The sequence below is a fragment of the Scophthalmus maximus genome, chromosome 2 (assembly GCF_022379125.1).
Source record: "Scophthalmus maximus strain ysfricsl-2021 chromosome 2, ASM2237912v1, whole genome shotgun sequence".
Lineage (NCBI taxonomy): Eukaryota > Metazoa > Chordata > Actinopteri > Pleuronectiformes > Scophthalmidae > Scophthalmus > Scophthalmus maximus.
The window spans coordinates 11,056,955-11,078,397 of record NC_061516.1 but is presented as its reverse complement, the minus strand read 5'-3'; the positions used below and the strand labels follow the sequence as shown (position 1 = coordinate 11,078,397).

The 21,443-nt window shown below is 45.4% G+C and overlaps 1 protein-coding gene across 7 annotated transcripts in view; it reads right to left on the bottom strand.

The window, feature by feature from the left end:
- Positions 1-356: 356 nt before the first annotated feature.
- mtmr4 (myotubularin related protein 4) overlaps positions 357-21,443 on the bottom strand; it is a 42,402-nt gene continuing 21,315 nt past the window's right edge. For 5 of the 7 annotated variants that reach the window (XM_035625031.2, XM_035625026.2, XM_035625032.2 and 2 more), the window contains 18 exons: positions 19,736-19,825; positions 14,937-15,053; positions 13,844-13,873; positions 12,833-12,915; positions 12,124-12,290; positions 11,845-11,941; positions 9,735-9,848; positions 9,429-9,628; positions 8,572-8,700; positions 8,035-8,146; positions 7,685-7,880; positions 6,632-6,817; positions 6,273-6,443; positions 5,776-5,930; positions 4,102-5,590; positions 3,843-3,953; positions 3,594-3,682; positions 357-2,181 (listed from right to left, as the gene is read on the bottom strand). In XM_035625031.2, the coding sequence (XP_035480924.1) occupies positions 2,004-2,181; positions 3,594-3,682; positions 3,843-3,953; positions 4,102-5,590; positions 5,776-5,930; positions 6,273-6,443; positions 6,632-6,817; positions 7,685-7,880; positions 8,035-8,146; positions 8,572-8,700; positions 9,429-9,628; positions 9,735-9,848; positions 11,845-11,941; positions 12,124-12,290; positions 12,833-12,915; positions 13,844-13,873; positions 14,937-15,053; positions 19,736-19,825 (3,714 nt within the window). In that variant the 3' untranslated portion in view covers positions 357-2,003. The remainder of the gene's footprint in view (positions 2,182-3,593; positions 3,683-3,842; positions 3,954-4,101; positions 5,591-5,775; positions 5,931-6,272; positions 6,444-6,631; positions 6,818-7,684; positions 7,881-8,034; positions 8,147-8,571; positions 8,701-9,428; positions 9,629-9,734; positions 9,849-11,844; positions 11,942-12,123; positions 12,291-12,832; positions 12,916-13,843; positions 13,874-14,936; positions 15,054-19,735; positions 19,826-21,443) is intronic. The other 2 variants (XM_035625027.2, XM_035625029.2) reach the window with 1 other exon arrangement.

Below are 21,443 nucleotides of genomic sequence, written 5' to 3'. Positions count from 1 at the left end.
ATTATCATGGCTCGGTATTCCGTTTTATCATTTAGTCGCTTATTTCCATGTGTATTTTATTTAACAGGCACAATTCTGATTTGAGAATGACCATCATGATTTAGTTGAATTTGCACAATGACGATAAAGTTCTTGAATCTTCACCTACCGTCCAGGTTCTTCCAGGAGTTATTTCACTTTTCGCTTCTCCTCTAGTCTTGTTGCTCCTTTGTTCCCGTCCAGATCTGTTGGATCACTTTCTCTCATTTACCACGTCGTCCACAGTGCCATTCGATCCTTGTGATGAATCAAAAATAACCCACAGGTTTGGACCTTTTCAATAGTCACGAGTAAATGAGCAGGCTGGGAATCAGCGCCATGATATAATCTTTTATTTTAACCCATGGGATTTAACTTTTACAGTGCATTTCTTTACAACAATTATTCATTAAGTGACAGGTTTGAGCCACCACTACAGATCAGATAACTATGTATGTTACATTTTCTGAGCTCCTCCGAAAAGATTCGGACTTCACAAACACCTTGTGATGAAATTCAAATAATTAGACGATTGGATAACTGCACAGGTCCAATATTTCGGTGCATCCAGTCATCCGTTTAAATGGTTAGCCTCGTTATCAAATCAAAACAGTTGTTAATCTTTAGTTGCTTCTGTGTTATTACACAGCTAACTATCTGTTCCATTGAAACTTTCAGAGAGGCGGCCAATTAGAAACCTGCTGCCATCCACGAGAAAAGAAAAAGGCTTTAAAAATAGACAAAACAAAATATGGCACTATTGTCTCAAGGAGCAACCAGTAGACAAACACATTTTTTTTGAAAGGGGATCGCGGCCAAACTCCCCTCAACAGAACAAGAAACTCCAAGCACTTTGTTCAGTCCTTACTGCCAGTCAGCAGTCTGAGGAGTCGTCAGTCAGGTGGACATCAAGCTTTATACGGACATAAGCCATTCGCCCTCAAGCACCTCAGCAGGAGATTCCCTCGGTCTCGTCACAGACAACCAGCAGCACCTTCCGTTCACTTTTCTTTACCCATCTCACATCAGAAGACATGACAGAGACCTCCAGTCTTCCAGCATCGTCATAGTCTCTTCCTCTCCACACATCAAGCACACATCCCACAGAACACAACAACACACAGCATTGCATCGATCGGCCCACACGCACACAATCGCCCGGAGCGTCTAATGTTGCACCGCGGCTACGCTGGAGAAAAGCATTGGAGAAAAGGACAGAACCACATTGACTGTGCAATATACATAATTTTGAAAACACGTCGCAGCAATGAAAACATACACAAACCCACCGAACGCACGAGAACATAAAGTCGATCCAGTTACCCATTACGTATTACATTCAGGCCCTAAGAAACAAAACAAAACAAAAAGATGCGATGGCAAAGTAAACAGCAGATTTCTCCCTTTTGCTCAGGTTTGGTCTCGAATTTCCCTCAACACACACAACAGCTAGTAGTGCACAAAATAAGAATACAAAATTAGACTTTTAAACACTGTAGCAGCAATTCCTTTCTTTTGAAGTTGAAAGCCTCCAATAGTACTGGTGAAGGCTTCGGAGTCCCCCGTCACGTGGAAGGGTCAGCGATTGTCCTCTGGAGCGAGGCAGTGTCTGTCAGGGGGGGCAGGTGTTTGGTAGTAAAGGTGAGTGGAGATTGTGTTCTGGGACAGCGGGTCGCTGCAGCGCTCCGGGCTGAAAATGTTTTCTGAACAGAACGGGTTTGTTCCGTCTGGGAAAAAAACCCTCCCCCCTGCTGACACGCCTCCGTCTCGGAACTTTCAACCTAACCACCTCGCGGACAAGTCTCACAGTGCAAACTGAGCTTCCCAAAGAGTAACAATTCCTACTCATATTCACCCCCCCACCCCCTCTTCCCCTTCTGCAGCCCAGACCACGGCAGGCTAAGGGTTTACAACGGGGCTCTCAGCTCGTCGGTCTGAAGCGAGCAGGACAGAGCCGAGGCGGGCAACGCCACGCAGTGCTTCCCTCAGCTGGAGGCTGTGGCGATGGCCTTCTTGAGCTGCTGGCTGCGGATCTCGCGGGTGCGGGCCTCCAGCAGCAGGTCGTGGCAGGTGTTGCAGACCAGCACCGCGTCATACAGCTGCTGGTCGGGGATGGGCAGCTTCAGGTGACAGCAGTCTTTACAGAACACGTTGCCACAGTTCCTGAAAAACAGAACGTTGAGATAATTTCTTTGGACTGACGAAAGGCTTAGAGTTCCCAACTGCACCAACTAAATGACCATTCCTTTCCACAGCAGTGAGTGTAGTACATCGACATGATTTTATATAACTCCTTTTAAACACCCATTCAAATTAAAAGAAGACTAGTTACTACCCCTCTTGGTTACAAATCCAAATCACTCTCACAGGTTCAGATTAAATCCATTCCAAGAACCAAGATGCTTGGTGTTCTACAGTGGAAGCAACCACTCAAACAGAGGCATCAATATATCTTCAAAGGTGGAAACAGTGAGAAACTATTCATGTGCTGAACAAAGGTGCTCCGTCTGTGGATGTTCATTCCTTTTTTTATTAATTTGGGAAGACTGTGCCGGTTTCTCAGTGAAGCATATGAATAATTCTCTGACTAGCTGAGGGTCTTTAATGCTGCAACCAAAGTTTCCTTTGAAAATACAAAGCAGTGTGTGTTTGAATCAAAGGCTGCCACTGCAAAAACTGTCCCCAAAAAAATTCATTAAAGTCCCCCTCCACTCAAAAATGTTTTTTTGTTTGTTCTGTCTCTGTCCTCTAAAATGTCTGACATTGAATATAAGGACTTGTATCTGAGCAAATGTTGTCACTATAGAGGTGTTTTCACATTCCGCTCCTTGAATAGGAGATTTCTGTGGATTACTCTGTAATTTGAAATTCAGACGATTCCTGTGCAAGCTAGACTAGGTACATCACAAACACAGAAAACCAATCGCTGTTGAATATGCAAATGTGCGGCAAAGAAACCGGAAACATAGAGTGCAGCAGAGGCAGCGCATCCACGAGAGGATAGCAGGTGTCAGCAGACAATTAGCTTTAGCATTTGTGAAAGTTTTATGGCTGAATCTCGCCGATGTTGTCCCTGGCCATCTTGTTGCGCACATTCTTCCACCGCTCAACCTAGTGCGAGCAGCTGTGGTGGGCGGCCTGTATTAATTGCATATCATGAATATTCATAGTCTCAGAGAGAGAGAGTGGATGGTTTCCAACCCTATTAAAACTTTTTGGGGGTAAACAATGTTAAACAAAATATTAGGCATAGCAGATTATTTTTATATACTTTAAAACGGGACTGGAGGGGGTCTTTAAGAAAAAATTTGGGGCTGAAACTACAGAAAGAAAAGTGAGAGTATACCACATTGAACGAGATCGACTTAAGTTGAAAAGTTTGAACATTTTTAACTGTTAATTTTGATAATTGCCTGGATTTGATTATCAGAATTGTTTCTTAACTTTCTTTTCCTCATATTTGTCATCAGGATGTGCAGAAAACATTACAATTCATTGATAAATAAAGAAATAACCATTAATCAATATGAGTTTGTGTTTTCATTAATGGAAGAAAAATCACGGCAAAACCCCACCTGCAGTGATGACGTCTCTTGGCTATCCAGAACTCACAGTCACAGTTGAAACAATGGGAGGCCATGTGGTCGGGCACCCACCTCGTGACCTACACACACGCGCACACGCACGCACACGTACACCTCTATCAGAATAGTGTGTGATAATAAAGGATGCTCAAAGCCATACAGGTGAGGGGGAGGACAGAGGGTGAGGGAAATGGAGATGGTCTAAGTTAGAGTGACATTGGGGCTCTGAAGGACGCTGACCTCCATGTCCCTGCGCTCCACTCGGTCCCAGCTGCCCTCAGACAGGCGGTCCTCACTGTGGGTGGACAGAGAATCCTCCTCGTTGCTGTTGTCTGACTCTCGCAGACATGTCTGGAACAGAGAGACCAGAGGACAGAGGGGATTAATAGGATAGGAATCTGGAGATAATCCAAAGTAAATATTTATAAACACTGTATACAGAAAAAAAAAGTTCCCCTGGCTGTCTGGCAATAATGTCATCACCGACAACACTACTCACAATGTCATCCTCATAGTCGATGTCTGGCTCTGAGGGAGGGGTGCTGTACTGTTTACTCTCCAGCTTCATCTGCAGCTGTCGCACCTGCTGCCGCAGCACCTCCACCTCCTGCTTGTAGCCTGCCTCAATCTGCCGCAGTCTCTGCTGCACGGCGTCCATGGGCACCGGCAGCCCGTCATCGTCGAGATAGCCCGGGGCCTGGAGCGGCAGAGGGGAGCTGGAAGCAGAGGGTGGGCTGTATGACAGCGGTAGGAGCTGGTGGCCTGCCAGGGAGAAGCTGTTGAGGGCGGCGGCGGCAGCGGCAGGCCCACACAGGCCAATGTAGCCTGCACTCTTGGCTGCGGACAGCCACCCAGGCTGCGGATTGCTGCTGGGACAATAGGGAGCCTCCCTGCGGCAGCACTGGGACCCATTGGCGACGGCAAAGCCCTGGGAGCGGAGAAGCTTACTGGCAAGCCGGCGGCTCTGGTAAGTGTTGGGATGCAAGGCCCGGCTGATGCCAGAGTGACTGGCACTGTTGCAGGCGGACTGGACCAGGCCTCGCACGCTTTCCCAGTGAGAGCCGAGCAGGGACAGGTCTGAGAGCTGGCTCTGGGAGATCAGATGACGAGCTGCTGCCTGGGTGCAGTCTACAGGAGCAACGGTAAGCATACGCTCTCGTCCTTTCACTACATCTGTCCTCATGTCCTCCTTCTCCTTCTGGGGGTGAACCTGGGGCTGTGACTCAGGCAGCTCCTCACTGGTAAAATTCTCGCCAAGATCATGGTGCACTGTGGGGGGCAGGGCGGGGGGAAGCTCTGCCTCATCTGTGAGAGTCTCGGTGGAGTCTTCCATGGGAAGGAGTGGAGTTAGTGGCTTCAGAGTCAGCAGGTCTACAGATTCTGGGAGGCCGTTGGCCTGGCTGTCACTGTGGCCGTTAAGCAGCGAGGCGGGTGTGGAGGCTGGAGGTTGGGTGCCGTTGCAGGGTAGAGGTAAGCACGGCTCAGATTCATGAGTGGGAGAAGTGGTGCTCTCAGCAGTCCAATGGGGGCTCTCGGCCTCCGTAGGCGGCGGTGGGAGTGGAGGGTTTGTGATCTGAGGCAAAGCCTGTTGGAGGACAGGAGTGGGGAACGGAGTGTGAACGGGCGTGACCTGCTTCCTGAGAGGGACAGGGGGGAGGGGCAGGGAGGGCAGGGGCTGCGTGGTCAGACAGGGCTGCTCCTCCAGAGTATCTTCATCACAGCTCTCTGCACCTGGGGCATCGTTCGGGGTCTTGGCAGGACTCGGATGCAGAGGCTCCTCCTCCTCCTCAGCACTGTCCAGTCCGGTGTCAGGCACGTCCTCGTCAGCGCTGTCTGCAGAGGGTTCTTCCACAGCGGGCGAGGGCTCCAGGGCAGAGCGACCCTCCTGGCAGTGCTTATTGAGATTGGGGTCACTTGATGTACGGGTCAGGGGCACCCCGTTCTCAAAAGCCGTCAGCAGGTTATCCATGGAGCGGGTCTTGGGAAGTCTGGAAATCAGATATACATAAAGATTAATTTTTTTTATCTCCAAATGAACCAATAAACATAATAAAATTCTCTGTTTGGGACTACGAAGAGCAGTCTGACTCTTTAAAATGTAAATCTTGAATTATTTTAATCTCTGCTCAGGAACCACCAAGAACTTTAAAGCACAGAAACGACCAGATCGTACCTGTCCAGGGAACGGGAGGTGAGTTCGTCTCCTGTGACACTCGGGGGGAGGTAGAGCTCCATCGAATCATCCACAGCTGTGCAGGGGGAGGAGGTGGGCAGGTAAACAGCTGTCCACAGCTGTAATGCCCGAGTATGGCAGACTGGCTGCAGCACCTGGCAGACAGATAAGAGATGAGGACCGATGGTGAACGATGGTCCCCTGTACTCACACACACTGCTGTGTGTGGTGTGTGTCTACTCAGAGAGAGTGGCGGAGAAAGTGGGACAGATTTAATCTTATGCTTTTTAAATCTTGGATTTAACACACAGTCTGGAGATTAATATAAAAACAGGACTCATCTACTATTTTATGCTTCAACAAGTCACCTTCTCCTCACTAACTGAAAGTTCAGTGATGAAACGGTAGGAATCGACCTCCAGCTGTTAATGTATTCCAGAGACAGATCTACTACCAAGACATTAATGATTCTATAAAAGAGAAAAACTGCGAGGTACCATATCATGACTGGGGATGTAGAGGAAGTTCTGGAAGTTCTTGTTTCCCGTCCGAAGCAGGGACCACACGGAGCAGGTGCGTTTGTAAATGTTCCTCGCCTCCCTCTCACGAGCGTTGTTGCACAGAAACGTGCCGTAAAGACACGAGTACGTGTGCTGCACCAACTTGACCTGGACACGTGAGGCGGAACATGAAGTCAGACATTTTATTACAGTGATTTACAAACTTTGAGATCTGATTATCGCTCTGCCAATTTTAAGTAACAGCTGATTTATCTGAAGTGATAAAACTGAGAGCGACTGAGGTCTACTGGTGAATTAGTCACAAGAAAAGGAACAAGTGCTGTCGGACCACCCACCAGGAAGGCCTCATTGAACTCAAACAGGCAGGGGAACTGTTTGAGCAGCTGGTGGACACAGTCCAGCCATTGCAGGAAGACGGGACACTGCTCGCTCACATCGTCAGTATTCTCCTGGTGGCCACAGCGGTCCCCGAACTTATGGCCATAGTCCAGCCACTCAGTCTCTACCAGCACCTGGAAACCCTGCAGATGACACGTTTATCAGACTGAAGGTGATGATAATATTACATGCAACAAAAACTACAGACAACTTTTAGTGAAAAGTTCATTCATTAGCAGCAGCCTTGGTTGTAGGGGTTGGCGATCTGACAATCTAATATTGGGATGAATCTTAATATGGCATATGATCTGATTTTCAGAGGAATCCATCAGATTGTGGGGACGTTATTGCAACGCTCTGGAGAACGAGGATACCGCAAAGACTATAATACAAGACAGTCTTGTTACAGAAAACTGCGCATCACAACCAACAGATATTCATTTTTTAATGGAGAGAGTACCAGCGTAAAGAGGAGAGACGTTGCTCCGATGGCGCAGAGAGTGAGACGTGATAAGTCTGGTTGTACTTCACCAGAAAGTAAAGGCGGTAACACGAGCAATCTGAAAGTACGCTCTACTTCTGCTGGTCCAAGTCAAAGACCTGATCTGTTATTTTTTTAAATACATTTTATTTTTATTTGTTTGTTTTTTTCTCACATAAGTCAATATCACTTTTTTGGAGCCTAGATGGTGAGAAAAATTGTGATTGAGATTGTGATTCTATCCCAAAAGATTGGCATATGATTTTTTGGGCAGATCGGCCACCCCTACTTGGTTGTTTACAAAAGTCACTTCCATCTGCGTTGTGGTATAAACCCCGTCCTTTATCAGATAATCGGTTGTGATTGGACCGGCACGTTTTCTGCCATGGGAAATCACTTCCCAATGGAGGGGATCCAGACCGTATTCTGACAGAGGAAATTTAAATGAGTTCCCAGAACTGTCTGGGTCCCAGGCTGCCCATCCCCATGTCTAAAAAAAGACAAAAACCCAATCTGTGCAGACTCTCACCTCTAACGTTCTGTAGTAGGGGTCCAGCAGGACCTTGGCAAGGGCTACGATCTGGGGTGTGCGGTCCCAGCCATCCGAACAGTGAACCAGAACAGGACGGCCGTCCCTCTCCACTGCTGAACACACCAGGGTGGCTGCCTTCAACATGACGGACAGGTGCTGCAGCCAGCGGGTGCTCTCCAGTGCTGAGAGCCAGCTAGATGCAAAAGAGGGGACAGATTACTGTAGATGGGTAGAAATCTATATATATTAGGTACATCTGTGTGGTGTTGCCCTGCTGTGAGGTGGAGCCATTAAACTGGGCTGGGTGGTGGCAGGGTCAGACAGAAAGGTCAAACAGATCAACTCACTTTCCCGGATCTGGAATCTGACTGCAGACGGCCCTCAGAGCCTGGAAGCTGTTCCGGATGGCGTGGATGTTAGCCATTCCCATGAACATCACCTCGCAGTTGGGGTAGTACTCTTAACACAACAACAACAACTCAGATGAAGGTCATCCGACATAAATAACACTTCACTTGCAAGATAAAATAGCATAATGTATTGAGATGGTGGCATTATCAGTCAAATGAAAAGATGATAGCCGTTATCTTACATCTTGATTATGTAGAATTCAATGTATGTTGGAGACCTACAGTTGTATTCTCTGCACTGCTGTCATACCAGAAGTGAGACAAAACACTGTTCGCAGTAACTATAATTATTTTGGGGTGATGCCATTTGGTCTCGTCACACACTGTGTCGTCTTCGCTGAAAGTAAGCTGCCTGCTGCTCTGGTTTTTAAAAAGTATTTTTAGTGTTGTAATAAAAAATGAAAATGTGAAAACTACAGCTACTCTTGGAAAAATGAATCGTTGACGTCTGTGTCAATGTTTGATCACACTAACCTTCACATTCACAGCCTCCGCCCTTGGCTCTGTTAGCCACTGCAGCGGTGTATGAGCGGGCGTCGAGAATCAGCAGCTTCTGCGGCACAGTGTTGTCATCGCAGCCCGAGCCGCCTGTCAGAGACGAGTCTGGAGACACAGAGAGAAGTTTTCTATCGTTAGGGGAGGACGGTGTAGAGTGAACTAAACCACTGTGCTAAGGAAAAGAAACAAAGTCTGAAAAGAGAGAGAGGGAATCCAAAAAGTGCCAAGGACATGATTTAACAGATGCTGCCAACTACTGAATATCAGAGTCTCCTGACAAAAACACAGCCACCCTGTTGCTATTGGTAACTGTCACAAGTGAATAGCTTTCAGCATGTGCCACAGAGAAAGACAAGTAATACCTCCAAATCTGCAAGTGAACTAATTCTCTCTGCACTCAAGTGTCGTGCTGCAACTCACTTTGCAGCCTGTTGTTGTGCACCCAGTAATGGTGTCAAAGCCCCTTTGAGACACACACTTGACTTGCAATTTGATATACTGGCATCATGTTTTAAAAATAGAAAAAGAAAAACCTGAGTTTCTAAAGTTCCAAAATAGAATCAAGTAACAGTTCTTCAACTGAATATGGTGGAGTCACATGTGAGTCCTGGAGCATGAGGATGATTCAGGACATGGAAGCTTTAATGTGATTAAAAGCTGATTAATCTACTGCTGAATCAATTGTTCACACTGTCCTTGCTGAACAAGTCCTATGTATGTTGGAATAATTGAAAAGGATTTACTGCTTCACACTTACGTGTGGCAATAACCAGCCTAAGCAGTGTGACTGCCTGCACATGAGTCAACATACACAAGTCAAACAACAGCTTTACCGAAATCACTATCAGAGGAGTCTGGAGCTTCCCCGCGCTGTCGGCAGGCTGGTGCTCCACAGGCCCCCTTGGCTCCAGCATCCATCTGACGGGCCTTGGCGATGGACGTCACCAGGTACTCATCGTCCGTGTTCCTCCAGCCCCACCAGCTGATCTCAGGCTGACTGCAACGGGCGATCACAGCCCCGTTCTTCTGGTGCCTGGAATTAAAAGGTTGTAGAGGCAATGAGCACCCAAGTATAGATCTCAATAACAAAAAAGGAAAATGTTCTCGTGCAAACAGGAGAAAATGTATATGGGACCTACCTATAGACGACCACAGGGATCCTCTTCCAGGATCTGAAGGAGGCAACACTCTCCAGCTCCTTGTCTGTGATCCATATTGGAACCAGTAGCTTCTGCGGGTAGCTGGGAGACAGCCTGTGGACAGGAAGGAAAGGGATTTATATATATATACGTATATATACAGTCCATTAGGGGCGACTCCAGATAACTGTGCAAGCAACAAGAGTTGTATAATGAGAAAAAGAATAGATAAAACACTGATGAAATACTGGAGACAAATGTTCTGGCTTTCAGGGTCACTACTGCATCACTACCTCAGAGCGGGTAGAGGACACATCACAATGGGCTACTGCCTCACTCCATCTGTCTCCTCCTCCTCCCTCATGATACTTTCCTCAATTTCTATTCACCTGCTGACTGTCTGAGAAAGGAGGGGAGATGGTGTGTGTGTTTGTGTGTGTGTGAGGGAACGTAAAACACTGTGCTGTGTCATGGGCCTCAGCAGGCTGCAGCTTGTTTAATTAGCCAGTTGTCCTGTAAGTCTGTCTCCCTCAGCAGGATGTGCTCTCTCAGGCACTTCAAACACACACACACACACACACACACACACACACACACACACACACACACACACACACACACACACACACACACACACACACACACACACACACACACACACACACACACACACACACACACACACACACACACACACACACACACACACACACACACACACACACACAGAGAGACACACACACACACACAGAGAGAGACACACACACACAGAGAGAGACAGACTTGGTGAGAGTGTCTGCGGCCTGAGAGGTCAGATGAGCCAAAGGCAGGTATTCACATTAACCTGTGTTGTTGAGGCGATTTAATACAACAACAGTCTGCTGTAAATCTATCTTTGTTGTATTAAATATTCACCTTTTGAAGGGTTGAAAGACGACTGGGAAAAACTGTTGAGTCATTCATGGAGCATAGCTGCCATAGTCAGCTTAAAGTTGCAACAGATAAAATGGATGCCAATGGAAAACCCAGACTTGGAAATATGTCAAATAATTAATCAAAAATATTCATAGAAACTTCTCAAACGACATCTGTAGTGTATTTTCCACCTGTTTTTTTTCATCCCCAAACACACACAACCGTTGCTTCACCTATAAATTGCTAAATAAGACACATCCTGCAGAGCTTCAGAGCTCTGAGGAGGCAATTGTGTGACACAGGGGTAGAGTTTTTTTGTACTTTATCGGCAAAGTGAGGATTGTCTGGAAAATAATCCGAATGTGGATTATTGGCAGAGAAGAGGATTAGGCTGCAGAAGTGGTTTAAGAAGTTTCTGTGGGTGTCGTGATACATCTTGACACACTTTTTTTTGCTGTGACTCTGGGTAACCACGGGAACCTAACTTCATATCTCTGAAAGGACAACTGCACCTACCCCGCAAGTGCACCCACCCCCACGGTCTATATTTCTTTACATTTTGGCACAACAAGATTAATGCTGAGATAAACTTAAAGACCTGACTATTCCTATGGAAGATCTGCAGATATAAATGAATACATTTTTTTTTTTTGCTCATTAGCTCTATGATTTGTAAGTTCTAGGATTTAAGGAGGATCTTAATTTAGGAGGGAAGTCACACTGAATATTATCGGGTGCAAAAATATTAAAATAAATCTTCATTCCCTTTCTGCTGATGCAGTAGTTTGCCTCACATTTCTTCTTGCGTCCCCACTTTCACTTTCTCGTGTCCCCCTGAAGTTTCTGATCTAAACTGACAGCTGCTGATCTCAGGTGCCACCGACCTCTCAGTCACCTCTCGGGTGAAGCTCATTTTAAATCCAAACTGACTACTATCCCCCAAATGTAACCACAATCCAGCACAAATTCAAAACTCTTATTTCGCAACAGAGTTCAGACACACAAGGATGAGATGATATGCACAGGCACGCACAATCTGTTCAGTTTGGCAACATTGCAGCTACAGTCCTGCCAGATTCTGAGTCACCATTCACTCTCTGAGATGACCACCATGACAGCTCACAGTTAGTATTTTATAGCTATCTGCTAGGACAGAAGTGTCAGGCTATTTATAGGGAAAGTATCTGTGGCATACTTGAAGTTGCAGTTTATGTCTGACACTCTCCAGATGTTCTGTGTGTCGAAGCCCATCCTCTTGACCTCTATTTCCATTCTCTGACGCACATGATCACCTGCACACACACAGACAGTGGGGGGAGGAATTTATTGATTGAAAAATCAATCAGATTAGGCAGACCCAGAGGCACAACTGTTCTTGGACTTAAATGTCAGTATCCGTCTTTATTGTTGTAGTTTGTGTGTGTGCGTGTGTGTGTGTGTGTGTGTGTGTGTGTGTGTGTGTGTGTGCGTGTACCTGGGCGACAGAGATGAACGTGCTGGTCCTCATCGTCTACGCTGCTTCCTAGACACCATGCATGGTAAGCCAGCGCGAACAGGTCCTCAAGCCGGGAAGGGTGAGCTATGGCCCGGTGCAGACGCTTGACCCACTCCTGGCACTGCTTGAATGTTGCAAAGTGGCATCTGTGTTGAACCCAGTGAGAAGATTAGAAAGACTGAGTGAGAGTCAGTGACAAAGATATCACCTCACAGCTTTGTGTGTTTGGGAGAAGAACTAGGAGAAAACTACAAGGAAAATAAGAGCAGTACAACTGGCAAGAAAAGCTACTTTCTTCAGATGTCCCGTGATTTTCCAGCCTTTAAACATGAGCAACAATGTGGCTGTTATATGCTGTTATAAGAACCAAGATGCTGCCGGCACAACTGCTGTTAAGAGAGAAGCGCTGAATGCCCCAGCTCTAGTTTTGAACTTCACACTATGCTGTGAAATAAAAGCAAATCTTGGTCTTTTTCTTCTCGGAGCTGGAACACCATCACAATTTATAACTGTTAGAGTTTTTAATGGATATTAAAAAGCATTAATATTGATTTGTGGTTAAGTGCGTGATATTCAGTGCCCGAAAAAATTACCCAACTCTGTTATGCATTTAAAAGAGAACCAGATTAACAACATCAAGCTGTCTGCAGGGTTAATTTGACGTGCGACAGTGAGCTGCTCTCCTCACCTGACAACTTTGGAGTCTTTGCAGATGATGTGCAGCTGGAACATGTCTCTGCTCTCCACATTCTCTATGAGCCTGAGAGGCACCTGTAGGGGGAGACGGAGAGCATGTGTGATCAGCCTGGCGGCCCACTGTCGGAGAGCAGACAGCACATCCGCAAAGAGGTTACCACCCTCTGGTCTAATACAGACGGAGTCCAGACTGGATGCACACAGTGAAGCTTTAACCTCGCTGTAGAGGAGAGGAGGGCCACTGCAGTATTTTAACTTTGTGTGTAGACCAGACAACAGCCATTGACCTGGCAGGATTGTAAGTGGATGTTAAATGGAACTGCAATTATAAAGCACTCAACGTGCTTTACACTCCGAGACACATATTCACCTCCACACAGCACTTTGATTCTTTTATATATGTATATTGTGCCTCTCTATCATTCAAACATCGCAGTAACAGCAGTCTGGGGCAATTTGGGGTTAAGCACTTACAGAACTTTACTTTTGGACAAAACTTTACAAGGTGCAGTGTTTAGGATTTCAAGGGATCTATCAGCAGAATGGGAGTATAATATTCATGATCATGTTTACTTTTTTTACGTTCCCCGAAGGCCACCGTAGGTTCTCCTACATGCTTAGAAGGGGAAGCTGAGGCGAGGTGGTGTTCAGTTGGTTGTAATGTGCGTTTTCACCATTAGGTGCCACTAAGTCCTACACACTGAACCTTAAAGGCACCAAGGTGCCAATGTGCACCCCGCATGAATGAGAGAATAACAGCTATTTGAAGTCATATGGCAGAAAACATTGCCTGTTGTTTTATGTCTGTAGTTCAGCCGATGCCCCGCACTCAAATCATTTATCAGGGAGCTTTTGTGGAAAAGGATCATAATAAAGTCAAGGCTGTTGAATGTAAATTACAATTTTGTCCTCAGTCTACTGTAATTGTATAGAGTGACGATGAGCTGACTGACTAAGCTGTCTAGACTGTGGCAGGCGAGGCATTTTATCATATGGTACTCACAGATATCTCCTGGTCCACACCAGGGTACATCTAAAACACAGTGACACCATGGAGCACACACACGCACACACACACACACAGAGAGAGATAGAGAGAGAGGAGGGAGGGAACACAACAGAGAGGAGGAAATGGAAAAGACTATTAAACCAAAAAAACTTGGGAGACAAAGGGAAATGAAGAGTTAAAATGAAAGAAAAACATCAAAGAGGAATGGAAGATAACGGAGTGGATCACGCAGTGGGCTACTTGCAGCACATGACCAAACCAAATGGAAATCATGGAGAGAAAGACAAACATGAACGGGAACAAAGTGCAAGAAAACAGCTTAGAAGTAGGGCGGTGAGTTGTGAAGGGGGGTGGGGGGCTTGTGGCCTGTTGGCATTCATACAGAGTTCACTTTGTGCTGCTGGGGTCAAGGCAGGACTCTGCCGAGTAGGAAACCACTTCGATACACAGTTTTTAGCCTATGACTTTTGAAGTCAATGCATTAGTCGGACTCCTCTCCGATAATTTGACTCAAGGTTAACTGTCGCCCTGAACATGCTGGTGATCTGCCCTCTCCTCCTCCTCCTCCTCTTCAAATCCATGTCATCTTTTCCACAGGGATTCAGCTTCTGGAATAGATGGCAGGGATTTGGGAAGGAGGAATTTTGCTGCCAGTAAATGCAAACAATTGGCCTATTTGTCTTGGAGCAAGGCCTGACGTCAGCAGGAGCAAGCTGGTGGTCAGAAGTGCCAGTAGGGGGCAGGCCTTTGGAGCCTAGATGTCACATTAAACTTCTCCCGAACTAAAGATCAGAGGGCCCACCACTCCAGAGGTACAGCCCTGGTACAAACAACTTCATGCCAACTGCGCTGGGGTGACTCATATAATATACTCTAGGTTAGGTTTATTTACCTTGTTAGCGCAATCATGTGTTTATAAAATTTATACAGGGGAAAAGTTCCAAACTGAACATTGAAGCCTCCTCTCTCCTGCTGTGGACTTCTGAAGCGGTGTGGAGTAGCAGCAGTGGTGACACTTGTGCCGTCTGGACTGAAGTGACAATTTTGTGGTTCCTCTGTGTGTTTACTGTCTGTGACGAGAACTCACGTTGATGACAGAGTCCTTGAACTTGATGTGGAGTCTGTAGTTAGAAATGGCAATGATGGCTTCGTCAGCACGGCCGAGATACTCCACCCCTTCCCCCTGAAGAACTGGGAATGGCACCTGTAGGGACACAAAACAAACAAAACAATAATTTTAAAAAAATAAATTGGAAAATCACACCATCATCTGTTTGTCATCTGTATCCATACAAAACTCTGTGGAAATGTCAGGCTGTACTTGGGCACTGGTGCTTTGAGCTAAATGTGCTAAGAGTCAAAATGCTAACGCGCATACAATGACAATGTTATCACGCTGATGTTGAGCGAATACATTTATAGGACGTCTGCACCTAATTTCATGACATCAATGTTTCATTTCCCAAATGTCAAGCTCACTGAGGTGCCAGATGAAAAGTCTGGTAATGTAACTAAAACTCAAGTGTCGTACTGGCAATGGCATTTAAGTCCTGGAATCAATACCCAGCACTAAACATAACTCACTGTCCTGCCCACGAGAAGCTTAACTCACAATGACTTTGTGCCATCACAGAAATGAGGAGAAGGGGAGGAGGACATGAGAAATTGTGTGCATGTGTCGCTGTCCAATTAGCACAGACATTTACAGAAGGACCTTTGTGAGTGCAGGGGGTTTTTGTTGGTGAGCCTGAATGAGCAGGCAGACGAGAGACAGACTATCTTCTCTGCACCAGTGCCGACCGTACAGTGAGGAATCCCAAACTGTCCATTAACATTCTTACATGTGCCCATTTTATTATGGGCCTGGGCTTTGTCTGCAACGAGACATTTAGATAATTGGTTCCTAACAGGGGTTAGAAGAACACATTTTTCCTGTTCACTCTGATGCGGGGCATTCGATTTAAAAACCGACCACGTGGAGGAGACACACAGCTACGGCTTCTAATGCCGAGTTCACATTACACGATTTTAAGCGCAATTTTCCGGTAACATCAGCGTGAAATCGGGGCGCACAAATCGGTGTGTGAACTAGCAACGTTGCGATCAAAGTGCCTCACCGACGTCTTTCAGATATCTAGCAGGCTAAATATCTGGACAGGTCGGGGAACCAGCGGGGAGCCCACCTCCTGCAGGGTGAGCTGTGATGTGACAGGCAGTGAGTGTGTCGGGGGAGGAAGTGTAGCACGTCACCCATAATCTCTGCCTTTTCCGTGTTTCTAAAAAAAATCTTCGCGCAGACTATATGAGCGGCTTTCAACTGTCATGTTGTGAGTTTTCACTGCAACAGATGACGAGCATAACCTCGAGCTGGCTTTAATGAGGAACCACATATTAACACGTCACAGTTATTTCTCTCCGTCCGCACAACACAGTGTCCGCTCAAACTACTTCCTGTTTCTGACTTGTCAACATAAGAGTATCTTGCAATATATTTTACAGTTTCTTTTTGACGTCCATGGTGAAAGTGAAAAACAATTCCAGTTTCGTGCGCGTGTATTGCATATTTTCCCGTGTCACTTCTCGCGTTTGTTTTTCGTGACAAAACGTACTTTGGCGACATTTCTCCCGGTGAAGGATCGTTCAGTGTGTGACCCCATGTCGCAGATGAGTCACGTAGTGTGAACAGAACAACGACTGAAAGCCTGCGATTACAAGACAGCACAGTCGTGTCATATGAACGGTACAGCGATCTGACGACTTTGAAAATCCTGTATATGTATAAGTATGTGTATATTGTTTATGCCTCGTGTGCCAGAGGCATAAACAATCTCATGTAAAAACCAAGGCGTCAAACAATTTCACACTCTAGTAAAAGTTATTGTATGGATCAGAGTAGCTGTGTTCTAAACATATTAAGAAATGATGAATTCAGTTAGCTCTGAAGTTTGTATGAATGCTGCCTATCAGGATAATAAAAGCTGTAATTTACAGAAATTAAATCATTTGACCTGAAAATGAAGATTGTGTTATGCTCATTCATTCCCACGTAAGGTGACCTTTTCCCACCGTTAGTCACCTCTGCATGTGCCGCCATTACTTCTGGCTGCTTGAACATAATAATCGCTGGGGACCACAAGTTGCGTCCCAGCCCTCGTTGTTTAGTTGCCAGTAGTGAAGACAACAGTGTTGCTTAGAGACAACGTTACCTCATCCTACATTAGCATGCATTGCTGAGTCACGCAGAGGAGGACCCACTGGTGCATGTTAAAAGAGGCCACGCAGCCGGGCAGATGGGGGGATTATGGTGAGATGCCAGGAAATCTGGCTCACTTGAAACAACATTAGCCAACATGGTTAAAAGCACAGACCTTGTTAGTGCACAGAGCACACACGCTGGAAGTGACTGACAGTCCCATATATAAAGTCAACATCGACTCAGTTAACTTACTTTTTATCACTCAAGACAAAGAAGAGAAAATACACACAAAAAAAATTCTTGCTATAAGTGCATCAGATTGTTGATGACTCCTGGTTAAGAGAGCTTATATATATATATATATACACACACACACACATATATATATATACACACACACACACACACATATATACACACACACACACACATATATATATATATATATATATATATATATATTACAAAAAGGAAAGCAGTGACATATATCACTGCACCTGCTGTTGCTCATCTCTAACTGAAAAATGTGTGCGTGCGCCCGGACAGAAAGCGTGATGAGGGAAAGAGTACAGCTTAAGCTTGGAAATGGAGCACGTACTATCCAAACTCAGACACCATCAGAGCCAAATATAGATAGCCGTCCCCGTGGCACCCCGAGCTAGGACTTCTAAAAAGTGGGATATTTGAAATGCAACAGCTGTAACTCGACCAACATTAAAGTGGCAGCTACAAGGACAAAATTTCTGAAGCTGGTTGGCTGATTGTGACAGAGAGATACAGAAAGATAAACTGTAGATATAGTTAAACATCATAATAAGGAGGAAATAAATATATTTTTTGAATTTGCCGTGAGGAAATGTACCCAGTTTGCAGCAGACATGGCTGTAATGACAACGTGCGACTACTGAGCCTGCATGCTGCTCTGCTGTGGAACAGAACCAACACGTCCTGCTGAGAGTGTCATAGTTAACATGCTGTACAGACTGGGAGCCTGCATTAAACAAAAGTGGGTGCATGAATCACCGACAGTCAGCAAGTGCAGCGGTAGATAACTGTGTCACGTTTCCTCTATGAAGCCTTCAGCGGCAGAATAAAATAAATAAATATATAAAAAGGGGGGAGAGCTGAAAGGACCCATGAATAACACTCTGACTTGCGAGTCGTGACTTCCGGTTCAAGCAGCCTCTCTTTGAGGACATGCACGTGTGCAAAACGCGCGCACAACTCCAAGCATGCACCGTCGCTTGCACACACACACGGGGGAGAGGCAGCAGCGTATTAAATATGGTGGGGAATGCCTGCAATTTGCCTGCGGGAAAGCTGTGCTAAGAGACATCAGCTGTCTGAGCATGGGAGGGCACAGAGGGGGGGGGGGGACACAAAAGCAGACAGAAAATGTGTGACTGCATGTGTGAATGCAGGGGGGGAGGGGAAGCAGAAGAGAACATGTTGCAAGGTGACTAAAATAAGAACCACTACAGAGTATTTAGTACAGAAACAGCTACTCCTCAGCTTAACATGCAGCCTCGTGAACTTTGTTAAGCCACCACGTTACAGAACCCTCCCACACTCTCTTCAGACGCTGCTGCTCAGGAAATAAAAGAAATCTGCCAGGACCTTTGAGTCACAACATTAATAATAATAAACACTTCTGAACAGGTCGGTTTCAACCTGTGGGTCGTCACAACCCAAACGCAAATAGGCTCCATTTGAAATCCAGAAAAAAAGGAAGCACAAAAGAAAGTGATCGCAGGCTGGGCGACTACCCCCCCCCCCCCCCCCCCCAATTTTATATGTCCAGTTCTCCAGACACACAACGCTCTTTAATGCACCGACAAACTGTAAATAGTCAAATTAATATTGACTTAGTGTTAATAAAAAAGAGGTTTCAACCTAATGCAGAACCAGTATGTGTGTTGTATGGGTGGTAGTGTTTCTGGTCGCCTAATGCAGTTTGGTGTTATTAGGGACGTGTACATGTATGTATGTCTACACACTGGCATATTACAAAGTTATTACGTAGAAGTGTATATGTAGATGCAATCTAGATTTAATCTGATTGATTGTGTTTTTTTCATTACCATGGTTTAAATAGAAAATACATTGATCACACTCTGGACAACTAGAGAATACTGTAGAGACAGTCTGAAGATTTGGGATTGTTCATTCATGTAGCATGCAGCTTTTTCATTTTCCTGTCAGTTTGACAGCCACACAAGTAAAAACGCCCACTAGTACAGAAAGATGTGAATCACACCTTCTTCAGCTCACATGTAAGCATTTTTCAACTTCCTGCTTTCAAAACATTTCTCGGGCCTTATAGAAATATGTCTTATTATCTCAATGCAGTAGACTAATTCAGAATCTATTTTCTAAATAATACTGAAGACAATTTGTTTCTTTCAGAAGTATGATGCCTTATCTGTACAGAGCCTGGGGCGTTGGTGTATTCAAATGTAAATATTCAACTCCATCAAATTGCCTACTCTACTTGTTCCAATGTCGAATACTAATAAAGCACGGAAAAAATGTCATCATCTGTCCTTCAGAGTATGGCCTCAATCCTGCAGTAATACCTCGGCATACAAGACGCTACTACCACCACATAATACCAAGCTTCATCAGGGTGTTTCGGAGGAACACTCTGATGCTACGTTGGGATCGAGGCTGATGGGGATTGCTCATCTCACCTGAAGGCTGTCATCCTCCTTCACCAGCTCCTTCTGGGGGAACAGGTCCTTGGCCTTGATGTACTCCAGACTGGGAGGCCCCTCTTCACCCTGTCAACACAATGCAGAGGTGGTCAGATAAATATCTCTGTAAGGATTTAGGTCGACACAACAGGATTAAACACCACATAAAGCTACATTTAAAAAAGGAAAACAAACAAAACAGTCAGCTAATATATTTTAATCATAGATAACAATGTCAGATCAAAAGGAAGAAAAGAGTCAAGAAAAAAAAGGTTCATACTGTTCTTGTACTGAACATTTATCGGGTTGGCAAGATACTGTGTCAGGTGGAATTTCACAATTCTCATCAGCTAACTCACAGACATCACGTAGCAGATTAAATATTGACTACAAGACATCAAAATTGCCTGAACCCTCTGTTAGGTAGACGAGACAAGCTCTTTCAAAATGTTAACCACTCAATCTTGAACAGCATCTTTCCCGATTTATTGCTAATAATACAGATGGAAGAATTAAACTTTGATATATTTATATTGTGCTTGCTTTGGCACTGTACAGGCAGTTATTGCATATGCAAATGATAGATAGGGGTTACCAACAACCTGTAGACTTTGTGACTGGCTGTTAGTCTTGAACAAACAGAAGATACCAGGACTTAGTTAAGTATTTCACACACACGACCAGTTTTTCACAATGCTCTGGCATTGATGTGTAATAATTCCTTTCTTGACATGCCCAGGAGATCAAAGACAAACTAATTTGAATGCCACGTTTCAAAGGTTTCTGATAAGAGAAACATCCCAATGTAGGCTCATCAAGAGCACAACCTACTATAATGGAAGTTTGGCTGAATTTATACTGCAACACCTCGAGGAGCAGCAGAAGTGAGAGTGAAAGAGGAACAAAGAGGGCACTAACACCTGTCCTTGCAGCTTAGGCTGCCCGGTGCCCTCTCTGACAGGGCAAATGCTTTCATCAGGTCACACTTCAATCACCGGAGAGAAAGGGGAACAAGGTAATGGAATGACGAAACTGAAGGACATGCCCTATTTGTGTAAATCCCCTGCATTCACGAGTAATGCCAGTGTCTGGATTTTGAGTGATGTCCTTGTTTGGCGCATATTTGAGATGTGATTTATGAACAGAGCAGAGAGAGATGCTGCTGCCTGTATATACAGTACTGTACATGTTACTTCAACATTACCCAGGTTTCTGATCATCTGCTGTGACTGTCTCTGTGATTTCTGCCGATACCTAAGCAGCCTGAACACCGCTACCTTTACTACTCTGCTGGATTTGGTGTCTCCATCTGGGTAAGTATGTTGATGCCATTTCTTAATGAAAACACATATGGAGCTGTGAAAGGAAACAAGAGGGAGGCAGAACAAAGTCATCTGTGGTTTATTTCATGGGACCACATCCTCAGATTTGGTTGGTCTCTTCTTTCGAACCAAAAAAATATGACAGTGGGGAACTCCCTGGTGTCTGATTATGGAGACCTCCCGCAATGTTCACACTCATTACATCTGACATCCAAAGGTCCATGCCTGTGATTAAACCACGTGATGGGCATACCCATTGGGCTGACTGGTAGCAGATGGAGATGGTGTCCCTACCGCGGCAGCCCCTCCCCTATATGTCACCATCTGATTTGCAGCATGGGGATCAGAAGAACATGATAGCCAAAGCTTCATTTGTCAGCATG